Raw genomic sequence first — 24565 nt, 5'->3', positions numbered from 1 at the left:
CTGGGAGTATTACAGGCACCTGCACCCCAATAAACTACAGGCCGGTTTCAGCTCTATTAATTGCTCTCGCTTAACCTTTGTAGAGCCCTTCAGTTCGGAGGGGGCTTTTTACACCAAACCTTGGTCACCTCCCCCGCAATAATGGGGGGAGACGACTCTAGAGTTAGGAACCCCAGTCTTTTCCAACTAGACCCGAACGTCTCAGCTCTCCGGTCGGGCTCATCCCGCCGAGGGCAGGGCCGGGGTGAGTCGGGGCTGCGGCGGGCGCAGACCCGGTTTCTGTTCGGTGCCCCCGCCGCGTCCGCACCGCCACCGTGAGGCCGAGCTGGGGACGGTGCCCCGTGGCGGCGGCGGCTCCGCGCTCCTCGCCGCGCAGCTCCGGCCGCAGCCGCGCCGGGCACGGGCGGGGGGATTTTTTCCCGTTTCCCCCTTTCGCGCTCTCGCTCCTGTTCAGCGGGAGAGCCCGCGGAGCCAGGGAGGGAGCGAGGGAAGGGGTGGAGGTGGCGGGGGGAGGCCGGAGGGGCGGATCCTGCCTGGGGGCTGATCCCTCCCTCCCCTCGGCCGGGCTCCGTGGCGGCAGCGGCGGCGGCGGCGGCTCCATTCCCCCTCCTCCCCCGGGAGCGGCGGCAGTGGCGGCGGCCGGGCCGGGGCCCCAGCGCGCGCCGGGAGGGGGCACGGCGGAGGCCGCGGAGGCTGGCGCGGGAGGAGGCCGCGCTCCGCTCCCAGGGCCGAGCCGACCTGCTCGGCAGCCGTCCCGCCCGCGCCCAGGGGCCCCGAACGGTGGGGCCGGGCCGGCGGCTGAGGTAATGGGGGCGGCAGCGGGGCCGGACGGAGCGGGGGCGGGAGCAGCAGGGCCTACGGGGACCGGGGACTTCGCTGGGGGGTGGAAACCGGGAAGCGGGAGGCTTCCCAAGCGGGGCGGGGGCGGCGCGAAAGATCTCCCTTGGAGCGAGGGCGGCGGCGGAGAAGGAGAAGGCGGGCGAGTGGGGGAGCTGAAAAGCAAGGACCCCCTCCCGCACCCGCCATCTTGTCTCCCCCCGGCCCTAGAAGCTAAGCTGCCAAGCCCCGCCTCCGCCACGCTCTCCAATTGGCCAGACCAGAGGAGAATTCCGCCCCCTGTGCTTCCCTTGGCCCTCCAGTTCCCCCTGACGGGCAGGGCAGGCGGCCAATAGGCGCTCTGCTCTCTGCCCCGCTCGTTCGCTGGCGCTCGCTTTCTCTGAGGGTCCGACTCCGCGTCAGTATGTCTCTGATGCCCTAGCCCTCTCTCTCCCCTCTGGGGAGGAGATGTTATTTCCCTCCTTTATTCTTCTCTGAGGGGTCAAGATTCTTCTGAAAGAGGCGTCCCTTAAAGGGGCAGTAGCCTCGACTGGGGTCTCCCCTCGTCTCAGGAGTGTCTTGTGTAGAGTGCAGGAGATTCCGTCTAATTGCAGAAACTCCTGGTTCTTTGGGGGATCTGGGTGGGGTGGGCGAGTAGGGGACCAGGGGCTGCTGAGAACATCTCGGGGAGATGTTGGGGGTATTTTATAGGTTTGTATGTGGAAAGAGCTGTGTAGGTTGAAAAACTCCCGCCAAAAAAAAGCGACTGTCAGCGCCTTGTGGGCGAAGCTCATTTCGATTTCCTCAGCTGCAGCCCTTCCTCCTGTAGGGTTTGCCTCCCGGCGTCTAGAGGCTTGGGTGGGACAGAAGAGGTCTGCATAGATACTTGCTGGTTGGTTGAGAGATTACTGAGCTGCGGAGGAGGTGGCAGGTGGGAAGACTGTGCAGGGCTTGCTGAAGGGAGGGCTCTGTGAACTATGGAGGCATAGGTCTGTCTCTCCTAGGGGCTTCCTTGCCTTGTGGGGGTGGTAGTAATGAAGCATATCTGCTGGCCTGGCCTGCCTCTGGGAACTTGGTATTTGGAAGGAATCTCGTGGCCAAGGGTATCTGGAACCTGAACAGAATTGCTGTGATGATTCTGTTTCCTTGAGCTTCCAAATGGGGTGTGTGCCTGCCGTTCCTCAGGCAGGTTGTTTGTTTCAGTTACTTTGGGATTAGAAGGCCTTTTAAATAAGGATGTTGATAATACTTTATTAACAAACAGCAGCCCTTAAGAGGTAGATGTTATTAGCCTCATTACTGATGAAGTATGGAGCTAGAATACTTATTCTGAGTCCCTAGGGCCAAGATTAGAACCTCGATTGCTCCAGAACCTCTTTTTGTACCAGACCACCTTACTGGCTCTGGGTTGAGTGACACCCTTCTGAGCTGCACAAGATGGAAAAAAATACTATCTCTATGTCATCCAAGGTGGTTGTGAGCAATACCAAAAGGAAACGGGTTTTGTGATTAGTAAAAGTGTGTTAAATTATTATCACCACCCGCTTTGTAAAGATGGTTGGTGCTGCAACCAAGATGATGAAATTGGTTTTTCCCCTTGAAAGCTCTTTCTCTGTTCATATCTTTCCAAATCTGTGCCCATATTGTGGGACACCATATCCCCAAAGTCTTTCTGATAGTAATGGCTTTGATAACCACTTACCCTAGTTCCCTCCATCTTGAGAATGTTGTGGAAAACTTTATAGAGCTTTCTCTTTGTTTCACAAGGGTAGACTAGATGTAAGTATGAGGTAACAAAGTACTGGGAATTTACCTCAGATAATTGTCCCAGTCACCTTGGTCTTGGTTCCACTGAGGAACTCACACAGGACACTTACAACTGTAAAAATATTTTGGTGCTACTCCCAGAACTTGCAGGGTTTCTGCTTGGAAATATATTATTAGCCAATTATCCTAGTTGCTTCCATTTGCAGGAAATGCCCTGCATACTGTAGTTTGAAGCCTTTGACCATATGTGATAAGCCTTTTAGATGCCTTCACCCTGAAAGAAGAGATAGGACTTCTGGAGCTGGGCATGCAGGCACATGCCCATTAATCTCAGCTACTTAGGAGGCTGAGGCAGGGAGACTGCATGGGCTGTGCAACTTAGATCCTGTCTCAAAATAAAATTAAAAAGGGCTAGGGATGCCCCTCAGATGTAGGGTGCTTGTCTAATATGTGTAAGGCCCTGGGTTCAATCCCCAGTACCACTTAAAAAAAGTGTGTTGGGGGGGAGAGATAGGGCTTTTAAAAAAATATTTATTTTTTAGTTGTAGTTGGACACAATACCTTTATTTTATTTTATTTTTATGTGATACTGAGGATTGAACCCAGGGCCTCACCCATGCTAGGGGAGTGCTTTACTGCTGAGCCACAACCCCTGCCCAGATAGGGCTTTTTTTTTTTTTTTTAATATTTATTTTTTAGTTTTAGTTATTGGCGGACACAACATCTTTGTATGTGGTGCTGAGGATCGAACCCGAGCCGCACGCATGCCAGGCGAGCGCGCTACCGCTTGAGCCACATCCCCAGCCCCAGATAGGGCTTTTGATCATGGTAAGATGGATTGGGAGAGGGCTCTAGACCTGTGAGTTTTCAATCCACTAATGGGACGTAGTGTTCAGGTATAGAGCTCAAAAATGGATGCTGTTCTTGTTTTATTTTCTTTGAGACAGGATCTTGCAATGTTGTCCAGCAGGCCTTAAACTCTTGGGCTCAAGTGATCCTTCCACCTATGCAGGTAGCTGAGACTACCAATGTGTACCACTGTGGCCATCCTGTTTTCTCTTTCTGAAGTCTTAAGCACCCTCTCTTTTTTCACAGTTAGTGTCCCACAACCTTACATAGACCATTTGAACATTAGCTGTTTCCATGTGTCATATTGTAAGGATCTGTTTTCTTTCCCTTCCCTTCAGACATAGCACCTTGAAGACAGGGATCATTTCTCCTTTCGTTCACTGAATACATTCGTCTAATCCTGATTGAAGGATTACTTAGGAGGTGGGCATCACTCCAGGCACTGGGGATATAGCAGTGAAGACAGGCATAAATTCCCAACCCTTTGGAACTTACATTTTAGCAGAAGGAAGCAAATAAAAAACATTATATATAGGTAAATTACATTGCATGGTAGAAGATGGAGTGTGTTATAGGAGAAAATAAAGCAGGATAAAAGGTCCATAGCTGGTGGAGAAAAGGTATTTGCAGTGGTGTACAGAGTAATGAGAAGGTCTCACTGAGAAATGATGTTTGTTGAAAGGCCTGAAGGAGGTGAAGTCCTGTGGATGCCTCAGGGGCAGAGTGTTCAGACTAAGGGAACAGCTAGTCCTCCCAGTGGCCACTTGATTGGATGGAAGGGTGAGTGGATACATACATGCATGAATATCCAGCTCACAGTTTCCTGGTCTTCTCTCCTTAGGCCAGTCTCCTTGGTTCCTAGGTGCCATGAGGAAGCCTCGCCGGAAGTCGCGGCAGAATGCCGAGGGCCGGCGTTCCCCATCCCCCTACAGTCTCAAGTGCTCACCCACCCGGGAGACCCTGACATATGCCCAGGCCCAGCGTATTGTTGAGGTGGATATTGATGGACGCCTGCATCGTATCAGCATCTATGACCCACTTAAGATCATCACTGAAGATGAACTGACTGCTCAGGATATCACTGAATGCAATAGTAACAAAGAAAACAGCGAGCAGCCTCAGTTCCCAGGCAAGTCCAAGAAAACTTCATCCAAGGGCAAAAAGAAGGAATCCTGCTCTAAGCATGCATCTGGAACTAACTTCCACCTCCCACAGCCCAGCTTCCGTGTGGTGGATCCAGGCAGCCAGCCTGAAGCACCCCCACTGCCTGCTGCCTATTACCGCTACATTGAGAAGCCACCTGAAGACCTGGATGCAGAGGTAGAGTATGACATGGATGAGGAGGACCTTGCCTGGCTGGACATGGTGAATGAAAAGCGGCGAGTAGATGGGTACAGTTTGGTGTCAGCAGACACCTTTGAGCTGCTGGTAGACCGGCTTGAGAAGGAGTCATACTTGGAGAGTCGTAGCAGTGGGGCCCAACAGTCACTCATTGATGAAGATGCCTTCTGCTGTGTATGCCTGGACGATGAATGTCATAATAGCAATGTCATTCTCTTCTGTGACATCTGTAATCTGGCCGTACACCAGGAGTGCTATGGTGTACCCTATATCCCTGAGGGCCAGTGGTTATGCCGCTGCTGCCTACAGTCTCCCTCTCGGCCTGTGGATTGTGTCCTCTGCCCCAACAAGGGTGGTGCCTTCAAACAGACCAGTGATGGGCATTGGGCCCATGTAGTGTGTGCCATCTGGATTCCAGAAGTCTGTTTTGCTAACACCGTCTTCCTGGAGCCTATCGAGGGCATCGACAACATCCCACCTGCCCGATGGAAACTCACCTGCTATATCTGCAAGCAGAAGGGGCTGGGTGCAGCTATCCAGTGCCATAAAGTGAACTGCTACACAGCCTTCCATGTGACATGTGCACAGCGGGCTGGGCTCTTCATGAAGATTGAGCCCATGCGAGAAACCAGCCTCAATGGCACCATCTTCACTGTGCGTAAGACCGCCTACTGTGAGGCCCACTCTCCACCAGGTTCTGCCACTGCCAGGAGGAAGGGTGACTCTCCCAGAAGCCTCAGTGAGGCTGGGGACGAGGATGGGCTGAAGGAGGGTGGTGGGGAGGAAGAAGAGGAGGAAGAAGTGGAGGAGGAGGAGCAGGAAGGCCAAAGTGGGGTGGGTGGCCCTCTGAAGGGAGTGCCCAAGAAGAACAAGATGAGTTTGAAGCAAAAGATCAAGAAGGAGCCAGAGGAAGCAGGCCGAGACACACCCACCATGGGGACCACCACTGTCCCCATGGTCACTGTCCCACAGATACCCTCTTACAGGTGAGCCTGCCCAGATGGGCTCTTTAACGATTCATGTTTTCTTCTTGGTTTGGTCTTGGTTTTGGGCCAGGCTTCCTCAAATATGGTTGGTGGATGTCTTTTTCTATGCCCCAAATTTAAATATCTCCTTTGGATTCTGGCTCATCCGGCTTATTTTGATTGTATCTTCAGAGTAATGTGTTTCCTTTGGTTCCGGGTAAAGCAAAACACTTAGAAACACGGGTAACGGGATATGTAAGGTAGTATTTTTTAGCAGGGCACTAATTGGCATTTTGGACAGAATAATTCTTCATTGTTAGAACTGTCCCTTACATTTCTAAATGTTTAGCATCCCTGCTCTTGGTAAATGCGTTTCATCCCATCCAGTTAATTGCTTGATCTTTGTGAAAACCTCACACGAGTTTCCAAACACCCCTGGGTGAATAGAAGTATTCCTAATTTGGAACCACTCTGCTAAGGGGTTGACAGGTCTGCTGTACAGCAAACTCTGTCCTGGGTGTATCAGGGACTTTGTATGAGGGGGTGGCTGTGTGGGAAGAACATTTTATTCCTTCTTTTCAGAATCTTTAGATTTAGGGGAAAATTTAGCTGTGTAACTAAAACTCCTGGGCCCCCATTGAAGCTGTAGAGAAATCATTGTACCTGTTTTAAAATCTCAGTTAACTTGTTGAAGCAGTTAGGTGGGAACTTGGTAGAAAAGCAAGAGACAGGGAGGATTTTCCAGCAGGGGCTCATCTCAAGGGTGATTCATTAGCAAGTAAACAGGATTAGAGCAGGAAGGAATGTTGGAGATTTATCATCTAATGTAGTCCTTGCACCTTCTCCCATACCCCCAGATGAAGAAACCACGGCCCTGGGAGGTAAAGTTGTTTACATATTTATTCATTCAATGATATATTTATTGAGCACTTACTACATGCCACATCCTGTTCTAAGAAATGGGACCAGGTGAAAAGTGACAGATTTGGACTACAAGCTGTAGCTCACGATACCTCGAGGCCAGTGCTGTCACCTCCATGAAAAGGTTAGGGAGAAAGGAATACTGGAAGATTGTGGGGAATGAAAAGTATGAAATCTATTCATATTTCTGGTTGGACAAATCTGCCTAACCAGACTTGGCAGACGAGGAAGAAGACATAAAAGTGAGATCAAGGCAGGGATGCTCTTGTTGCAACCTATGGCCCAAGTTAGAATTCCAGTGATTCTGGGTGTATTCTAGGCATAGAGCTGTTCTAGGCTACCTCTTCCCTGAGGTAAGTAAATCCATGCTTTGTCCCTGTCTGTAGTGTGATTAGGCCCTGGGGCTAGATTCTTTGGGTGCCTTGTCTGCTCTTCTAGAGCCTCTCCCAGGCACCAGCTACACTGACTAAGAGCCAGACGGACCTTCTGTTACTTAGTACTTATATGACTCGACATGTTGCTTAACAGCTCTAAGTCTTAGTTTATTTATAAATGAATCTGTCACATAGAATTCTGAAAACTAAATGAGGTAATATTAGTAAAGCACTTAGCACAGTGTCTGGCAAATAGTAAGTACTCAATAAATGGTGGTCACTGCTGCTGCTGCTATTTTATTATTATTCTTTTCCCTACTTGCACAAATGCTGTTGGGGCCCCCCATGGCCAAAAGGTTGTAGAGGGAGGGGGCTGCCTGCTTCTGGGCAGGTGTGCTTGGCATGGGCATTGGTGGGGATCTGTCCTTTGGGGAAAGGTGTAGGTCTTGATTTTATAAGCTTGGCTTTGGGGCAGGAGTGTCTGACTGTGAAGATGAACAAGACCTAAGTAAGCAATGTCCTGCCCAACATGCCCATCCTTCTAAGGTTCCTCCTTCTTGATTAACCACACTTATTTTCTTTTCAGTGGAGTGGGGTGAAGAGACAAAACAGGAAATAACACAGGAGCACTGAGACCTGACTTACCCTGTGGAGAAACAATTTTGAATGCACCATGGTAGAGCAGAGAGATCATAGATTCAGATCTCGCTCAGATCCACCATCTTATTAACTGCATCAATTGCATTGACTATTTTTCAATTGATATATCTAAGCTGCTTTTCTGTCTTTTGTGACGTAAATAGTGTTTCTCCTCCTACAGTGTGGGCATTTAACATAGAAATTTTAGGTTCTTACTGGTTCCTTCCACCCCAGGTGTTACTGGCTTAACCCCTGACCTTAAGACTTCTCTTTTGGGTAGTTTAGCTAGGTTTTCCCTCAGATCCTCCATCTTACATCTTTAGATCCATTTTTTTTTTCTCCATTTGGCTCAAAATTAGACATTTTTAGGCTGTTGATTTTTAAAAATGAAAATCAGAGATCAAACAACTCTTAAAGGGTTGCATTTGGGCTCAGAAAGCAGTAACCTGATGTATTCTTACTGGTTTTTCCTTCCTACTTGATTGTGAGCTGGGATCCTCAGCCACGTGAGGCAGTAATAGTGACCACATTGCCCATAGCTTATTTAAGTTCCTGTTTCTTTTGCTGCCTTTATTAATAGGAAGGTGGAGGTTTTAGTGTACAGGCCCATTTCTCAGATAATACTTGGAATGAAGGAGTCCAGGATCACAGGAAATAGGTTCTTTTGGAGGATCAAGGCTGCGACACAGGAGGTGGAAAAGCAAGTAAAGTACCTCTTGCTGAATCTGAGCTGCTTAACTTTGCTATCTTTTTCAAGGCTTTCTCTGAGGTGAGGCATTTGGCTATTTTATTCTATCTTCCTCTCAGAAATGAACCGGGTTCTGGATAGGATGTGTGGGCTATAATCTGGGCTGCCCTCTGACTCTATCTTTCACTTCTCTGTGCCTCTACTCAAGGTTGAACAAGATCTGTAGTGGTCTCTCCTTTCAGAGGAAAAACCAGTTTATGCAGCGGCTTCACAACTACTGGCTGTTGAAGCGGCAGGCACGGAATGGTGTCCCCCTCATCCGGCGCCTGCACTCTCACTTGCAATCCCAAAGAAACGCTGAACAGGTAGGTGCAGTGATGATTGGAGGCTGGTGGAGGGAGGTTGAGCCTGAAGGAAAAGTGAAGATTTTGAGGGCGGGGGGGGGGCTGGCACCTATCCCTGAGTTCTCTGTGGATCCTTTTATACAGGTGATCACCCTGCTGGGTAGTCTATCCTGGAAATAACCTTCAGCACTACAGATATCTTCAGACCTAACAGCAACCCTTTCTGGATGGTAGAGGTTTGACTTAGGAGCAAATTCTAGGGGAGAGTGTAGGGCCAGCTCAACTTTCCCTATAGTGGGGAAACCCTCCAGATGGGACAGAAAGGAAGAAGAGCCAGGGTGGCTGCATTGAAAAAGACGCCCTTTTCTCAAGACAGTATACTGCCATCTGCCAAAAAAATGTGTCATAGTAAATAAAAAAACTTATGATCTTATTATAGTGCACAGCTCACCCAATTGTGGTGGCCTTTAGCCATTAACAACTATGGTTGGTGCATATTTTATGTTTTTTTTTTTGCTCCTGATTTTCCTTCCAGTATTTACATCTTCCGTTTTCTCTCCCTCTTTACATCCTTCATTACTTCTGCCTTTAAATCATCCCACAGTGTTGTTCCAAAAAAGAAAGAAACCTTGCCATTATTGGTGCATTCTGTTTGATCTTAGTTTGCCTTTTGTAACTAAGTTCTTGAAGAACAAACCTATGTCTGGTTCCTCTTGAGCCTTCTGGACCATTTGCTTCCCTGAATTCTCCCTTATGTCAGTGACCTCCTCCAGCAAGTCTTTCCGTAAATTCCCGCCATACTACCCATCAAGATGCATTTCTTTCTTTTCTTTTTTCTTTTTGTAAAAAAATTTTTTGTTTAGTTGTTGAGGGACCTTTATTTATTTGTTTGCGGTGCTTAGAATCGAAGCCAGTGCCTCACACATGTTAGGCAAGCACTCTTACCACTGAGCCACAACCCCAGCCCCAAGATGTATTTCTTTTTGGGTCTTTGTGTCTAAGCTTTTCCATGATATCATTTCCCATCTCTTCTACCCCTCTGATTGTACCTTTTGCTGATCCCTTTTTTAAGTCTTTAACAGTAATATTCCCTCTGCTGCCTGCTTATTTACTTAGAGAGCAAGTCCAAGTAAAAATAATTGAAAATAACTGTTGTGTCAGTATCTCCAGATTTTTTGCTATTCTCATTCCTTTTTTCTGTCCTCAGTCCCTTTGGGATCCTTCCATGTGTAGGTAGTTACTGTAACTCAGATTCTGGAACCTGAATGAATTATCTTCCTTCCTTTTAGTAAACTTATTTTCTCATTTTTGCCGTGGAACTCTTCCCCCTCCTGACTTCATATCAAGAATTCTCCACCTTAGAGTTACTTTTGACTTTTACCCTGTAATGAGTCAGAATTAATCATTCTTTAAGCTGTTGGGGGGATTTATCAGTTTAGTCCTTTGTCTTTATTTTATGCTACCTTGCCTATCCATGCCCCCTCAGTCTCAGCAATAGTTTTCTTTTCTTTTCAACAATAGTTTTGTAGGTGTCTCCAGCCTCTAATTCTTTGCTCTACGATTGGTGGGGTCATATATACTGTTTTTCCATTCTATCACTTCCTTTTCCAGAATATACTCTCCCTCTCCAAGGAAGCCAAGTCCAGGTTCTTTACCCTGGCATTTGAGGCTTCTTGTCAGCTGGATCCTGGGTTCTTTGGCTTTTGTGGTTCTCCAGCTACTCTCTTCTGGCTAGCCCATTTTACTCAACTAAACACAGAATCACTAATTCTACCTCTACATTTCTGTCCCTCTGGTCCTGTCAGTTCCAGAAGAGACCTTCCTTGCTGCTTAGCCTATCTATGTCTACTACTGTATGCAAAAGCTCTTGCAGGCTACTCCCAAGGAAATTTTTCCCTAACTAACCCCCACTTCTCTACTTTCTGTCTTGTCCGCATTTTATGTGCAGTTTTACATTATCAGTTTTTATTGTCTTTATGCTCTTATGCGCTTTGGTTTTAAACACTGGGTCTTTTCCTTCTCCCAACAACTATCATCTCTTCTAGGACAGAATTGACAGATTTTTATTTAAGCCACTTAGTACAAGCAAATAGTAAGAACTTGACTTTGTTTTCTAGCCAAATTGAAGCTCTAGGGTGAGATTCTTTCCACCCCTAAGGTGTCTATTAGTTTTCTTCTGAAATTCTTTCTAGCCCTGAGGGCCCTAACTGATCTCGGGTATCCCTGAGGGACCAGGAGAAGCAGTCCCAGCAGTGGTTATTGTGCTGTTAATGGAGAATCTTGTTATAAGGCCAGGGAAGGGCGGGAGGAAGGCACAGGGCAAGAGGGGGGAAGTGGAGGCTCTCAGGTGAGGTTCTGCTATCTCCTGAAGCCTGTGGGGCTTGAATAGGGAGAGAACTATGGGGAGGAAGAAGGCCCCCAGCTCCTCCTCTTGCTTCCTACAGCGAGAACACGACGAAAAGACAAGTGCAGTGAAGGAAGAGCTGAAATACTGGCAGAAGCTGCGGCATGACTTGGAGCGGGCGCGGCTGCTAGTTGAGCTGATTCGGAAGAGAGAAAAGCTCAAGCGGGAGCAGGTAAGGAGGAACCCCCAGCCATGGGGTGCTTTGTCAAGGTCCCTTTCTCCCGATCTTAGTGTGGCACTAGGAGACCCCTTGCTTCCTTTCCTGCCCAGGTGTATGGGCTCCAAGGTTTACCTGCTCTGTATTTGGTATAGAGCTGCTGATGGCTTCTATGTTTTGAGGTTCAACTCTTTGTGGCCTCAAGCATAAGTTTCATATCACGTGCCTGAGCGCATACCTAGAGTTTCTGATTCAGGATGTTTCAGTGGGAAGCCTACCTTGAATATTTTGAAGAGCTTCTTAGGCCATTCTAATGGGTATCACTGAAAACCTTTGGCCTGGGAGTTGCTGAGGGTTCTCACTTGGCCCTTAAACACTATGGTCTTGAATCATTTAAATTTCCCAACCTCAATTCCAGGAAATTCTATTCCTCTGAGCATGGTGAGGTAGGTGATATAGCACAGGGGTTTAGGATCATGGGCTATGACACTAGATTGGTTTTAAATCCTGGCTCTGCTAATTACTACCTGTGTAACACTAAGCAAGGTACTTAATCTCTTAATACCTTCATTTCTTCATCTGTGATATGGGGGTAATAATAGAGCCTAAATCATAAGGTCTTTGTGAGGTTAGATGACTTTGTATATGTAAAAAGTAGCTTAGAACAGTGCTTACCTAGTAAGGACTATAGAAGTGTCAGTAGTTGTTGTTACTGATACCCTTTTTCTTGCTAAAGTATCTATTGTAGGGCTGTGCACATGGCAGAGAGCAAATACTATTAACTGAATGGATGACAAGCCAAAATTGTTCTCTCTGGTCCAGGAATAGCAGCCGTTACTCATGTGCTTCAGAGGCCTGGGTTAAAAATGCTCCTTACTCTCTTTCTCTGAACCCTATGTCACTATTCAGCTCTTCTCTAGCAGGTCAATAGCCTGAGTTTCTCCTTAAGCTTCTGGGCAGCTCTTACCATATTTAGCATGGGTGACCATGGAGGCTATCTCAGGATCTTCTCCATGAATTCAGACTTTAAGTGCCATCCCAGGCTTGGTCCCATAGTTGTACTTTTCTTCCTGCCTCAGGTCAGAGAAATGAGAGGGAGAAAGAGGCCCTGGCTCTGGTAAAGCAGTCCGGCTTGTTTTGATGAGGCCAATAGGTGGGCTTCCCAACCATTTCACATTAGGGTACACATAGAAAGTAAGATTTGTACAGCATTTCACTTTAAATATATGAAGTCGTTTGCCACTTGAGAGATGAGCCTGAAGGCCCTGGTCACCCCAGTCCAACCCAGACACTCTAGTGCTAATGGGATCAGTAACTGCAACTCTAGGTAAAAAAAATTCTGGTCCACGGCACATTTAATTTTATCAGTGTACTTCTTGGACTAAGTCAGACCTATTTTAAAATGCCATCTGTGCTCTTCTTTAGTCAGATGACTTTAGATTTGTGACTCCATCAACTTTCTCCAAACCTCAGGTTCCATATTTGTAAAATAGAGATGAAAATTTCTCTTTCAGAGTTATAGTGATTAACAGAGGTAATACAATAGAGAAGTAGAGGGGCATAATGGTCAAGAAGCAGACTGTCTTGTACTGAATCTTAATTCTACCCCTTATTAGCTGTATGACCTTGGGCCAGGTAGCTTCTCTCTGCCTCAGCTTCCTGTTTGTAAAATATCTAACCTTTACCTGCCTCATATACTCACTTATATTTTATAAAATGTTTAGGGCATTCCTATTACTTAGTATGGGTTATAAAATTATAAACTATTAGAATAGTAATAATTATTACCATTATTAGTTTTGGTATGGTGTTTGAAACATAGGAAACATTTACAAAATGGTGGCTATTTTACTTCATTTGCTGCTATAAATAGAATACACTGACTAGATAATTTATAATGAAAAGTTTAACAGGCATGGTGATGCATACCTGTAATCCCAGCAGCTCAGGAGGCTGAGGCAGGAGGATTGCAAGTTTGAGGCCAGCCTCAGCAACTTAGTGAGGCCCTCAGCCTATGAGATTAATGAGATTTAATGAGATTAATGAGATTCTGTCTCAAAATAAAGAGTTGGGGATATAATTCAGAGGATAAAGTACCTCTGAGTTCAATCCCTGGTACCAAATACATAAATAAATACAGATGTATGGGGTGGGTGTGTGTGTGTGTGTGTGTGTGTGTGTGTGTGTATCACACATACATTATCTAGCTCATGATGGAAGCTGGGAAGTTCAAGGGTGGACTGGTGAGGGCTGTTGTGCTGCATTATCTCTTGGTAGAAAAGTAAAGGGGTGAGAGCACAGGTGGGAGAACTCACCTCCATGACAAAGCCACTCTCAGAAACTAACCCACTCCTGTGAGAACTCTCATGAGAGCAGTGTCAGTCCATTCATGAGGGTGAATCCTGTAATATATAAATAACCTCCAGTCAGGTCCCATGTCCCCAGAACTCCTGCACTGGAAATTAAGGTTCCAACATGTGAACTTTTGAGAGGCACCTTCATATCATACCACTGGTCATGTCATTATTCCTAGGCTGAAGATAGGGTGATAGCTCCTCATACACTGGTCAGCTTACTATTCTGTGAAAATTTGTTGTAGATCATTGATGAAAGTTAAGTTGTCAAAAAAAAGTTTCACTGCAGGGGATGTTCTGATTGCTTCTCACCTTCCACACAGGTCAAGGTCCAGCAAGCTGCCATGGAGTTGGAGCTGATGCCATTCAATGTGCTGCTGAGGACCACACTGGACTTGCTGCAGGAAAAGGATCCTGCACACATCTTTGCCGAACCTGTCAACCTGAGTGAGGCAAGTTCCTGTCACATCCCAAGCAGCAAACCCCTCCTGGAAATAGGGTGTAACTAGGCTGGGGGCTGGGTGGGTAGCACTGTGCTAAAGGGTTTATGTTACTCTGAGTGGTGATCTGGCAAAGCCAATAAACTTGCCTATGGTGAGGGTCAGCATTAACTCAGAGTGGACCAGGCCTCCAAGGCTCTGAATGAACCCCTGGTATGCCCAAATCAGAAACTGGGGAGGCAAAGAGTGCCGGTGAAGGGTGTGCCTGTTTGGCTAGTAAATGGTTGTTGTAATTGTACAGGTTTTATATGTTTAGGTTCCAGATTACCTGGAATTCATATCCAAGCCAATGGATTTTTCTACTATGAGGCGGAAGCTGGAGTCCCACCTGTACCGCACCTTGGAGGAGTTTGAGGAGGACTTTAACCTTATAGTTACCAACTGCATGAAGTATAATGCTAAAGACACAATTTTCCACCGAGCAGCTGTCCGCCTACGGGACCTGGGAGGGGCCATTCTGCGGCATGCCCGTCGGCAGGCAGAGAACATCGGCTATGACCCCGAGAGGGGCACCCATCTGCCTGAATCACCCAAATTGGAAGACTTTTACCGCTTCTCCTGGGAAGATGGTGAGAAGCCTGGATGGGTGAGGGGGGAAGGCACCAGGAAAAAACACAGGGACAGAGCCCAGAGACCCAGGGGTCAGTGTGGGCCTTGGGGCTCTAGTGTAGGCTCCAGAAGCAAAGTTGGGGGTAGGTACATGTTCTGTCCTGCTTGTGAATAGAACAGTTCCCAGGGTCAAGTTTAACCAGTGCACTGAATACCTTTTGAGTGGTAGAAAAGGGAAATCAGGTGTTGCTGTCTGTTTGAGAAGCTCACAGGAGTCTTCCTCTCCTGGATCACCTCTGTGTGGCACTGGAGCATGGGACAGGGCAGCACAGTGCTGCTGTGTGGGGGGATCATTCAGTGCAGGTGGAGGACCAGAAAGACAGCGTTGCCGCTGAGCCTCCAACTCCACCTGCCCCTGCTCTCTGCTGCTTGATGGCAATAGCAAACAGTCACTCAGGCCAGTGCATTGCCAAGCTGCCTCGCCAAGCTGCCTCGTGCCTGCTCCACAGAGCCCATTCCCACATTCTGACTTTATCCCCGTGGCTGCCTTTGGGCAGTGATGTTGCTGGAAGCCACTGGCTCAGGCATTCCAGGAGAGCATTTCACATCTGAGGGATTCAGCCCCTTTCCCTTGTCCTGGGCTGGGCAGGTTCTTCAGCACCTTCTGTCCTTTCTTCTCCCTGGCAGTGGACAACATCCTCATCCCAGAGAACCGGGCCCATTTGTCTCCAGAGGTGCAGCTGAAGGAGCTGCTGGAGAAACTGGATCTGGTGAGTGCCATGCGGTCCAGTGGGGCCCGCACCCGCCGTGTCCGCCTGCTGCGCCGGGAGATCAATGCCCTTCGGCAGAAGCTGGCACAACCACCACCACCACCACAGCTGCCATCATTGAACAAGACAATGTCCAATGGGGAGCTGTCAGCAGGGCCCCCGGGGGATACAGCTGTGTTGGAGCAGGCCCTGCAAGAGGAGCCAGAAGATGATGGGGACAGAGGTGAGAGTGAGTCACAGGCAGGCAGGGTGCTGGTGTGTTGGGTGGGAGGGATGGAACGGGCATAATCTAAGCTGAAATTTTTTGGAAATTTCAGGTTAGGTCTGACCCTCTGAGCAAGCAGAAGCCCATGGAGGAATCACCCTTCCATATCATGTTCAGGGGATGATATTCAAAATATAATAACCTGTAGAGACCAAAATTTATCTGTCATAGTAGATGTAGGCTTTTGTTTGGGACTGGGCTCCTGGGGGCCCTGGATGTGGATGGTTAGTTGCTTGATTTGGGGGAGGTTTAGTTAGGAGTTTCAGGTGTTGGAGCAGTAGCTATTGACTAACCTAAATTGAGAAATATCACAATATTTTGCGCTTGATATGACCATATTGTGTATTTCAGCTAAATATCAGTCTAGATTCTTCCACCATGAAGAGAGAGTCTTCAAGCAGGTTAGGAGGGTATGAGGAGATAGCAGAGCAGTAATGACCCTACATATGGCTTGGGCTCTTGAGTCAGGTCTGCAGGCCCCTCCTAAGCAGAGGCATCTGGCTATAAAAGGCAGCTGGGGAAGTGATTCCCCTATAAACTAAGTTGCTCCCAATCCTTCCCCTTTGCTGAGGATAGAATTGTCTCTCTCACACCTGCCCTGGGATCTGAGCCTAGGGCTTGGGAGGGCCTTTTACCCACACTGTCCAAAAGACTGGGACTTATCTTCAATAAATAGGGGCCCAAATTAGAGGGAGTGGTCCATTTTATTTTAAGTTGGCAGAGAATGGGAAGATGGCTGAAAGGTCACATTTGGCATTAGAGGGTTCAATGTGACTCTTAACAACTCCCTGTGTGGCGTGTGCGTGCCATTGAATCCCATTCTGGACTCTGGCAGGGCAGTGTCATGCCCCATAGACTAGATGCCACAGCATCTCCTAGGGTTTAAAAGACAAAAACAAATTCCCAGCCTCACTTTCTAGAGGTTCAGAAAGGGAAGTCTGGGCTGTGACTTGAAAATCTCAATGTTTAAAAGATGCAAGGTGGTAAGTGAGTAGACATGTTTGGGAAGCACTGATTTGATTTACTTGCTCTCATTTTCCACATCCATAAACTCATTCTTGCCGCCTGCTCTACTTGATCTAACCTGGGTGATATGAAAGGAAATCAGTGACAGACAGAAAACACTTGAATTTTAGACCTCTGATCTGCCAAGCTGGGACTTAACCTAAGTATTGACTATGCAGGTGGCTTTCTCAGGTGTAGAGTAACAGTTTGTAACCCTCACTTCTTAGACTCACCTGTTAAGCTTTAAAAAAAAAAAAAAACACATTTTTTAGAGATTTGGGTTTAGTTGCTCTGGGGTGGGACCTGAGCATTGGAATTTTTAAGAAACTTTCTACATTTGCCAGCCCCATACCTTTGGTTCCTGGTTTTCAGTGTCAGTATCTGGCTTGTAGGGTCAGACTCATTCTAAAATGTTCAAGCAGGTTCCCTTTTTCTCTAACAGATGACTCCAGACTGCCTCCCCCACCAACCCTGGAGCCTACTGGGCCTGCACCTTCCTTGTCTGAGCAAGAATCTCCCCCAGATCCCCCCACTCTGAAACCCATCAATGATAGTAAACCTCCAAGCCGATTCCCAAAGCCCAAAAAGGTGGAAGAAGATGAGCTCTTGGAAAAATCATCTCTACAGCTAGGGAGTGAGCCCTTGCATCACTTGCTCAGTGACAATGGCATCAACAGACTGTCTGTCATGGCTCCTGACACCCCTACTGGTGCCTCTCTAAGTGGCGTGGGTCGCCGCACATCAGTCCTCTTCAAGAAGGCCAAGAATGGGGCTAAGTTACAGAGGAGCCCAGACCGGGCTCCAGAGAATGGTGAGGACCATGGTATGGCAGGCTCTCCTGACTCTCCAGCCAGCATTGAAGAGGAGCACCATTCCCGGAAGCGGCCAAGGAGCAGGAGCTGTAGTGAAAGCGAAGGGGAGAGGTCCCCTCAGCAGGAGGAAGAGACAGGTGACCCTGCCTGAGACTTCTCTCGTTGCTTTTCTGCTTTGCCTTGCCAGCCAGCACCTTCCCTAGTTGGCTATCTCCCTAAGGCCTCTGCATGCTATTAGTAGCATGGAGGGCTCTATAGCTCACAGTGGGACCAACATGAGTAGCAACCCAGGGAAACAGGCTTTGAGTGGCATTTCAGAAGGCCAAGTTATGTCTGAGCTTTTCTTGGCCCTGAGGGGATGCAGGCTTGTATATGCTAATGTAGTTTTTATCTTCATTTTAATTTGTTCATCAGATATTTATATCAGGCACTATCTTAGGGACTGAGGGAAAAAAATCAGTGAACAAAACAGATAAAAATCTCCTCTTTTATAAGGGAAATCAATCAAAAGAAAATGAGGTATCCTGTATTAGAAATTTTGAAGAAAAATCCAGCAGGGAAGGGGGATAGGGAAGGCGAGTGGTATTGTAAAGGATGGCCAGGGAGATCTTCTGAGGAAGTGACAATTGAGTAAAGATTTGAAGGAGTTGAGGCAAGACCTGTTTGTGTATCCAGAGGAGTAATATTCCCAAAAGAGAGACTAGCAGCTGCACTGGCCCTGGAGGTGGGAACATACTTGCATGTCTGAGGAACAGCAAGGGAACCAGTGTGGCTGCAGCAGAGGTTGGTGGAGGAAATGAGGCCCAGAGGTAGGCTGTGAGGCTAGATCACTGAGAAATTCTTATTACGTGTCCAGAATGAACTGGTCCCTGTGGGGACAATAAGCTGATTCACTCCCAGCTCTGGAAGAATTTACAGTTCAGTAGGGAAACAAAGTAGTCTCCCAAGGTTCAGAGAAATCACAGAACCCAACAGTATGTGGTTAAGTGTAGGGTGACAGGTGGCACCGCCAGAGCTGTTGTAATTGGAGGTGAAAGAGTTAGGAAGGCTTCCCAGTCTGGTGGTGTCTGAGCTGGCCTTAAGGGGTGAGGGTAGGATGGAAACGAATACATGGGGGTGAAGGGCTTAGGCCCAGGTGTGTGGAAATAAGGAGAAAGACAGTCTCTAAGGGACAGTTAGAGGGAGCCTACTTGAGTAAGGTGGGCCTAGACGTGGAGGGTCAAGGAATGCTGGGTAAAGTAGTTTAGTCTTGGATAGTGAAGGCTAGCTTGCTGGCAGGGAGGGGCTGCTCTTGTCTTTTGTTCCTGTGTCGCTCTCATGTTCTTTTATGTGATACCTTTGAAATGTGTAACCAGCACTTGCTTTTCTCCCTTCCAACCTAACGTTTTGTTTCCAACATTATTTTTTCTTCCTATCTGTCCTAAGTTTCCCTGTGTTGGGGAAGAACGTTGGTATGTAGGGGCAAGAGCAGAGTCAGGCGTACCTGAGTTCATATTCCAGCTTCTTACAGATGTGTAACCTGGGGAAACTAACCTCTCTGAACTGTTTCCTTCTTTCTGATATGGAGCTAGGATACTTATCTTGGAAGACTCTCAGGATTGGAAATAAGCTGTGTAAAGCACTTAATATACTCAGTAGTTGAGAGCAGTTATTGTCATCTTTTTGCTCTTTCTGGCTCTGCCAAATAGCACTGAGAACATTGTACACTAAAAATGAAACCTCTTGCTCTTGGGAACTAGGTCTGGACATCGGCACCATCCAATCAGATGAGGCCCCCTGCCTGGAGATACTGAGAAAATACATTTCAGTCCCATGATTCCGGGTGGCCTGACACCCAGGAATACTTATGTACAACCTTAGTTGAATTTCATAACAACAGGTATTGATCCTTTACAAGTGAGGCACCTGAGGCACAGCTGGATTCGGTGATTTAAATTGAGGTCCTAATGTTAGAGGCAAGATAAGGTCAGGGTATAGACATCTTGGCTCAGATACCTGCTCTTACAGATGTGACTTGCCTCACAGTTTTCTGGCCAAGGTGTCTGTTACACCTCTCAAATCAGGTGCCTGGCTCACCTCCTTGCCTATCTGGATCCAGCTGTGTCAGTTGCAGGACTCCGGAATGTGGTTAGAAATTGGATAGATAGAGTGGAAGCCTTCACAGCAAGATCATGCCCCTGAGATGACCAGACAATCCTCATCTGCTTCTGAAGGCTCCTTGCAGTAAATAGACCCCTAAATCTTGCTGAGTAGCATCTTCTACAAGTAAGAAGGCATTATCTTCACGAAAGGAAAGGCCAAGGCTTAACAAGGAAAAGGGACCCAATATTTCAGAGCCCAGTCTAGAATCCCGAGTTCTGTCTTGGCAATATCTGGGCTGCTGTAGATCTCCTGGAAAGTCTCCCATTCTTAATCCTGATATATCTGCTAGATATCTCAGGGGCCGTTGGCACGGAGCTCTTATCCTCGCCTCAGCCCCTCCTGACATCATGTCCACAGAATGAAGCAAGCTGTTGCCAGCTGTGTGATGTGCAGGGTGTGAATGTTTATCTAAAGAGGCAAGGTGGGTGGGCTCCTCAAGAAACAGAGGAGACTCCCTGATAATTGAGGTTTGAAACTAGAAGTAGATCCAGGGTGAGCCTGCCAGGGTGGGAAAGTCTTAGTGTTTTCCTTTGTATCCAAATTGTCATTCGGATTGTCATTCAGATACATAGCAGAAGTCAACTGTGTGCTGTTTTCCTTAAAGGGGAAGGAAAATGCAGTGTCAGCTTATTGCCCAAGCCAAGAGTGTTCTCCCCAAACCTTTATTTCTGTGAGGTTCTCTCTACCATCCAAGACCCATTTCCACAGTGAAGAGCAGCCATCCTCTCCACCCTCCTCACTGACCCCTCCCGAGGTGGCTGCCTCATGCTGTGGCATGTGTCAGGGGCTGGGAGTTTCTGTGCTCACAGGCTCACTCTGTGTGTCCTTGGCAGGCGTGACCAATGGCTTTGGAAAACACACTGAAAGCGGGTCTGACTCGGAATGTAGTTTGGGTCTCAGTGGTGGACTGGCATTTGAAGCTTGCAGGTAAGGATACTTGTCCCCAAAACTTTGTCAGCAGCTCCACCACCTCTCCCTTTATTCTCCATTCAGTAGTGGTTTGAACTTATCTTGATTCTAACCCCTACTACTTTCTGAGGCTTCTAGTCTTTAACTTGGTGGGGCGGAGCCGGGGTGCTCCTAAGAAATAGGGTGATCCTTGACTCTACCATGTGCTCTAAGAGAAGAGTGTGGTTCTGATGCTTTATGCGGTCTGTGGGACTGAAGTTGGACTCTAGAGGATGGGGACAGCAGAATCTCCTATTGCCCAATGAAGCTAATGTTTAAGCCAGACCCCTGCGCACTCGCACGTGTGCACACACACACCCCCAGGCAACCCAGCTTGTTACAGACTTAGTTTTGCCCCAGGCCTGTTGGGGTTTCAAGCAACTACCTCTTTAGAGGCGCTGTATGGAATAAGGAATGAGCAAATAGGAAATTTGAAATTGCTTTTTATTCAAATAAAAGCCCCAGCTCATCTGTCATCCTTGAGCTGGGAAGGGATGGGTCTCTTTTGTCATTCTTTAACCTGAAGGGAGGATTTTTGGGACCAGAACCTTAAAAGTTTCTTCAGAGGTCTGAGTTTATTGAACCTCTGCTCTGTGTTCTGTGTTCTGCAAAACCCAGAAACAATGAAACTCTTAGAAACTGAGAGAACCTCGGTGCCACTAAAGAAAATGACTAGTTCTGGGGCTGGGGTTGTGGCTCAGTGGTAGAGCTTATCTAGCACATGTAAGGCACTGGGTTGTTTATAAAAATAAATACAATAAAGGTATTGTGTCCATTTAAAAAAGAAAGAAAGAAAGAAAATGACTAGTCCTAAAGGCTGATGGCTTGGTCTTACCACAGCTGCTGAGTTTCAGAGTTGGGGAGGAAAGGTCCCAGGGCAGCACCAGAAGACTAGATGTCTGTGTTTTCAGTGCTTCCAAGGCAGGGTTGTGTATAGTTTGGTAGGTACCTTCTCTACCCTGGCTGCTGGGCTCCAGGGAGGACCATCCGGACCTCTACTTAGCCTTTGGTGCTAGACTGGTGTCCCACTTTGGTTCCTTTGAGATTTTTCTTCCCACAGTGCCTCAAAACTGCCCTAGTTGTCTCCCTCTTTGTTGCAGTCTCCAGATGGATAAGGGAAGTAGATAAAATACCAGGAGAAATACCAGAAACAGAGAGTTCAGAATCTTAGAAGGTGCTTCTAATCTGGGCCCAGGTTAGAGTTCCTGGCTTCCTTCAAAGTTAAAGTACCTGGAAACCTAGTTCATTGAGGTTGGAAAAGGAGCAAGGTCATCCAACCTTCCCTTCTAGCCCTTGACTAAAGGTGGAAGGTGTGCTGGTCTCCTTTTGTGAAGGCATTCTTCCCAGCTATGAGTCATGAGGAGCAAGCCAGGCTCAGCTCAGCCTGCTGGTCTAGGAGGAACTCCAGACCAATGTCACCAATTGCTTTGGGGCACTGACTTGATATAGGAACAGTGCTCTTGGAAGGCATTTCCTCTTTAACTCAGTGATTATCAGTGGGATTTCCGGGCTTAAAATAGGAGATTGAGGGGCTCCAACTGCAGTTCTTTTTTCTTTTCCCTCCATTATGGTAGTAAGTACAGAAAAGAAGGTCTTATTAGACTGGAATCACATAATCCCAGAACTATAAGTAACCTTGAAAGAACGGGTCACTAGCCCATCATTGACTCCCTCTTCCCCACCCACCCCTGGGATGATCTTCTCTGGTGGTTTTCTTAGCAGGTTGGGGCTGTGTCCTCTTTGAATAGATCACTCATTCACCTATTGATAATTGAACACCTACTGTATGCCAGACCCTGTTCTAGACACTGATGGGGTATCTGTTCTCATGGACTTATCTTCCAGAAGGTCCCTTAACAGAGGGCTGCTTTGCAGGCCATTGCAGTTTCTAGGAATCAGAAACCCAAGGCCTCATGTTAGTATTGCGTCCTATTATATTGAGCTCATCCTTCTCAGAGCTCATCATTCCATAGTGTAAAATTAGTAGTTTGGAATACTTTTTTAAATAAGACATTGAAATTTACAGCCCTTCACATGACTACAGCTGCTGTTTATTCATTTCATGGTATGTGCTATAATGAGTGGTTTGTGTGTATTAAACCATTAAATCCCCATAACATCACACAGGGAACACAAACCTCAGAGAAGTTAAATAACTCACTTGAGGTTGCACAACTAATGAGGAGAAGAGCTGGGTTTTGAACAGAGAGAACCTGGCTCCAAGTTTAATATTTTAACCCCTTTGCTGTGCTCTCTCCTGTCATATTTGAAGATGCCTTTCCAGACTCAGGATATGAACTTTGAGGGGTTTTCCTAATAAAATTATTAGCACTTAACATTTGTATAAGACTGTAAAGGCTCTAAGCCCATGGATAGATTTTTGTAGGGTAAGGACTGAATCCTTAATGTGAACTGGGTTCCCCCCAACAAAAAAAAAAAAAAAAAAAAAAAAAAAGCTACTAATTTGACTAGGAAGAAAAACATTCCGGTGTAACTACTGTTTACTAAAGGATTTTAGCCCTCATGGGTTTTGGTTAAGCAAAACCTTGTTACTATGGGAGGCTGAGGCAGGTGGATTGCAAGTTGGAGACCAGCCTCAGCAATTTAGCGAGCCCGTCTCAAAATAAAGTTAAAAGGGCTGGAGATGTAGGTCTGCGGCAGAGTGCCCCTGGTTCAATCCCTAGTACCAAAGGAGGATTGTATAAAAAGTATAAGATCATGAGAGTTCTGACTCAGTAAAATAGCTCTCTGCTCTCTAACCATTTCTACCCCTGGCTGCTGCTCTTCCCACCAGGATTTCCTAAATACATATATTTTTCTTCAGATTGTTGACCTGTCTTTTAAGCATTGTTTTATTGGAAAAAAATATATAGCAGTAATATTTTTTAAAATTTGGGTGAAAAAAGAGCCCTTGCCACATCATTCTTGCTAGAGGCTCTCAGCTTGGTTGTGCATTAGAATTGCATGGGGAGCTATTTAAAATACTGACTCCTGGGTGGCCTCCATTATACTATTGTTCTGGTATTGCTATTCTTAGTTTTGCTTATTATCTTCTAGTCTTTGTCTAATATAGATATATATTTTACCTCTTTGCACAAGCCATGTTTGAAAAAAAAAAGTCAATCTACTTTTTAGTTTAAAAAAAAAAATTTCTCTCTATCCAAGAAAAACTTCACACATAAACCATTTGGAAGTAAGAAGTAGATTTTTTTTTTCCATTTAAAAATGTCTTTTCTAATTCTAGAAGTAAGATGTGTCCATTATAGAAAATTTGGAAAAGAGGCAAATTTTTGTACTTCTAAAATAAACTGATTTCTAAAGAAGCAGCATGTGAACCACACAGCAAGGGATTCTGGGCAGATATGAAGTGGCCCTCCCTCATGGCAAAGCTGCTGAGACTGTGAAAGGACTGACAAGAGACTAGGGTGACCTGTCCTCTGGATGAAGTCCAAAGTCCCTGGACAGGGCCCTCTCTGTTCGTGTTCAATCCTTCTACATAGAAGCAGTGGTTCCCAAAAACCTGGTGGGAACTTTGAGGTCAGAAGAGTGCTGTGGACCAGTGTGGGCTTTAGCGAAGCTGTCTGTGAACACTTCCTCCCTGTGGGCTTCTGCAGCTCCACTGTGTCAGAGATAGGAGAGCAGAAGTGGGTGTGTTAGTCATCTAAACTGCTCTTCACCCCTCTCCTTACTCTGTATGCAGTGGTCTAACGCCCCCCAAACGCAGTCGTGGGAAGCCAGCCCTGTCTCGAGTGCCCTTCCTGGAAGGTGTGAACGGAGACACCGACTACAGTGGTTCAGGTGAGGAGTGGTGTCGAGGCAGTGCTGGTGGGTGGGGGGCAGGTCTTCTGAGCAGCCAGCTCTTCAGGCAGCTTCACCACTGGGGCACAGAATCAAGCAGCCAGTCCTGGAGCTCCCCAAACTCTCAGACACTGGCCAAGGAAGTGTCCCTCACTTG

At 47.0% G+C, this 24565-nt stretch overlaps 1 protein-coding gene across 4 annotated transcripts in view; it reads left to right on the top strand.

The window, feature by feature from the left end:
• Window positions 1-671: 671 nt before the first annotated feature.
• The window catches only part of Brpf3 (bromodomain and PHD finger containing 3), a 34417-nt gene continuing 10523 nt past the window's right edge, over window positions 672-24565 (top strand). For 3 of the 4 annotated variants that reach the window (XM_076858828.1, XM_076858830.1, XM_076858831.1), the window contains exons 1-10: window positions 672-803; window positions 4274-5759; window positions 8569-8725; window positions 11149-11280; window positions 13943-14071; window positions 14376-14688; window positions 15356-15661; window positions 17151-17657; window positions 20496-20589; window positions 24311-24408. In XM_076858828.1, coding sequence (XP_076714943.1) covers window positions 4300-5759; window positions 8569-8725; window positions 11149-11280; window positions 13943-14071; window positions 14376-14688; window positions 15356-15661; window positions 17151-17657; window positions 20496-20589; window positions 24311-24408 — 3196 coding nt within the window. In that variant the 5' untranslated portion in view covers window positions 672-803; window positions 4274-4299. Of the gene's footprint in view, window positions 804-3844; window positions 3856-4273; window positions 5760-8568; window positions 8726-11148; window positions 11281-13942; window positions 14072-14375; window positions 14689-15355; window positions 15662-17150; window positions 17658-20495; window positions 20590-24310; window positions 24409-24565 lie in introns of those variants that run through there. The other variant, XM_076858829.1, reaches the window with a different exon arrangement.

The sequence above is a fragment of the Callospermophilus lateralis genome, chromosome 6 (assembly GCF_048772815.1).
Source record: "Callospermophilus lateralis isolate mCalLat2 chromosome 6, mCalLat2.hap1, whole genome shotgun sequence".
Classification (NCBI taxonomy): domain Eukaryota; kingdom Metazoa; phylum Chordata; class Mammalia; order Rodentia; family Sciuridae; genus Callospermophilus; species Callospermophilus lateralis.
The sequence above is the reverse complement of the archived record's forward strand: the minus strand, read 5'-3'. Positions and strand labels throughout refer to the sequence as shown.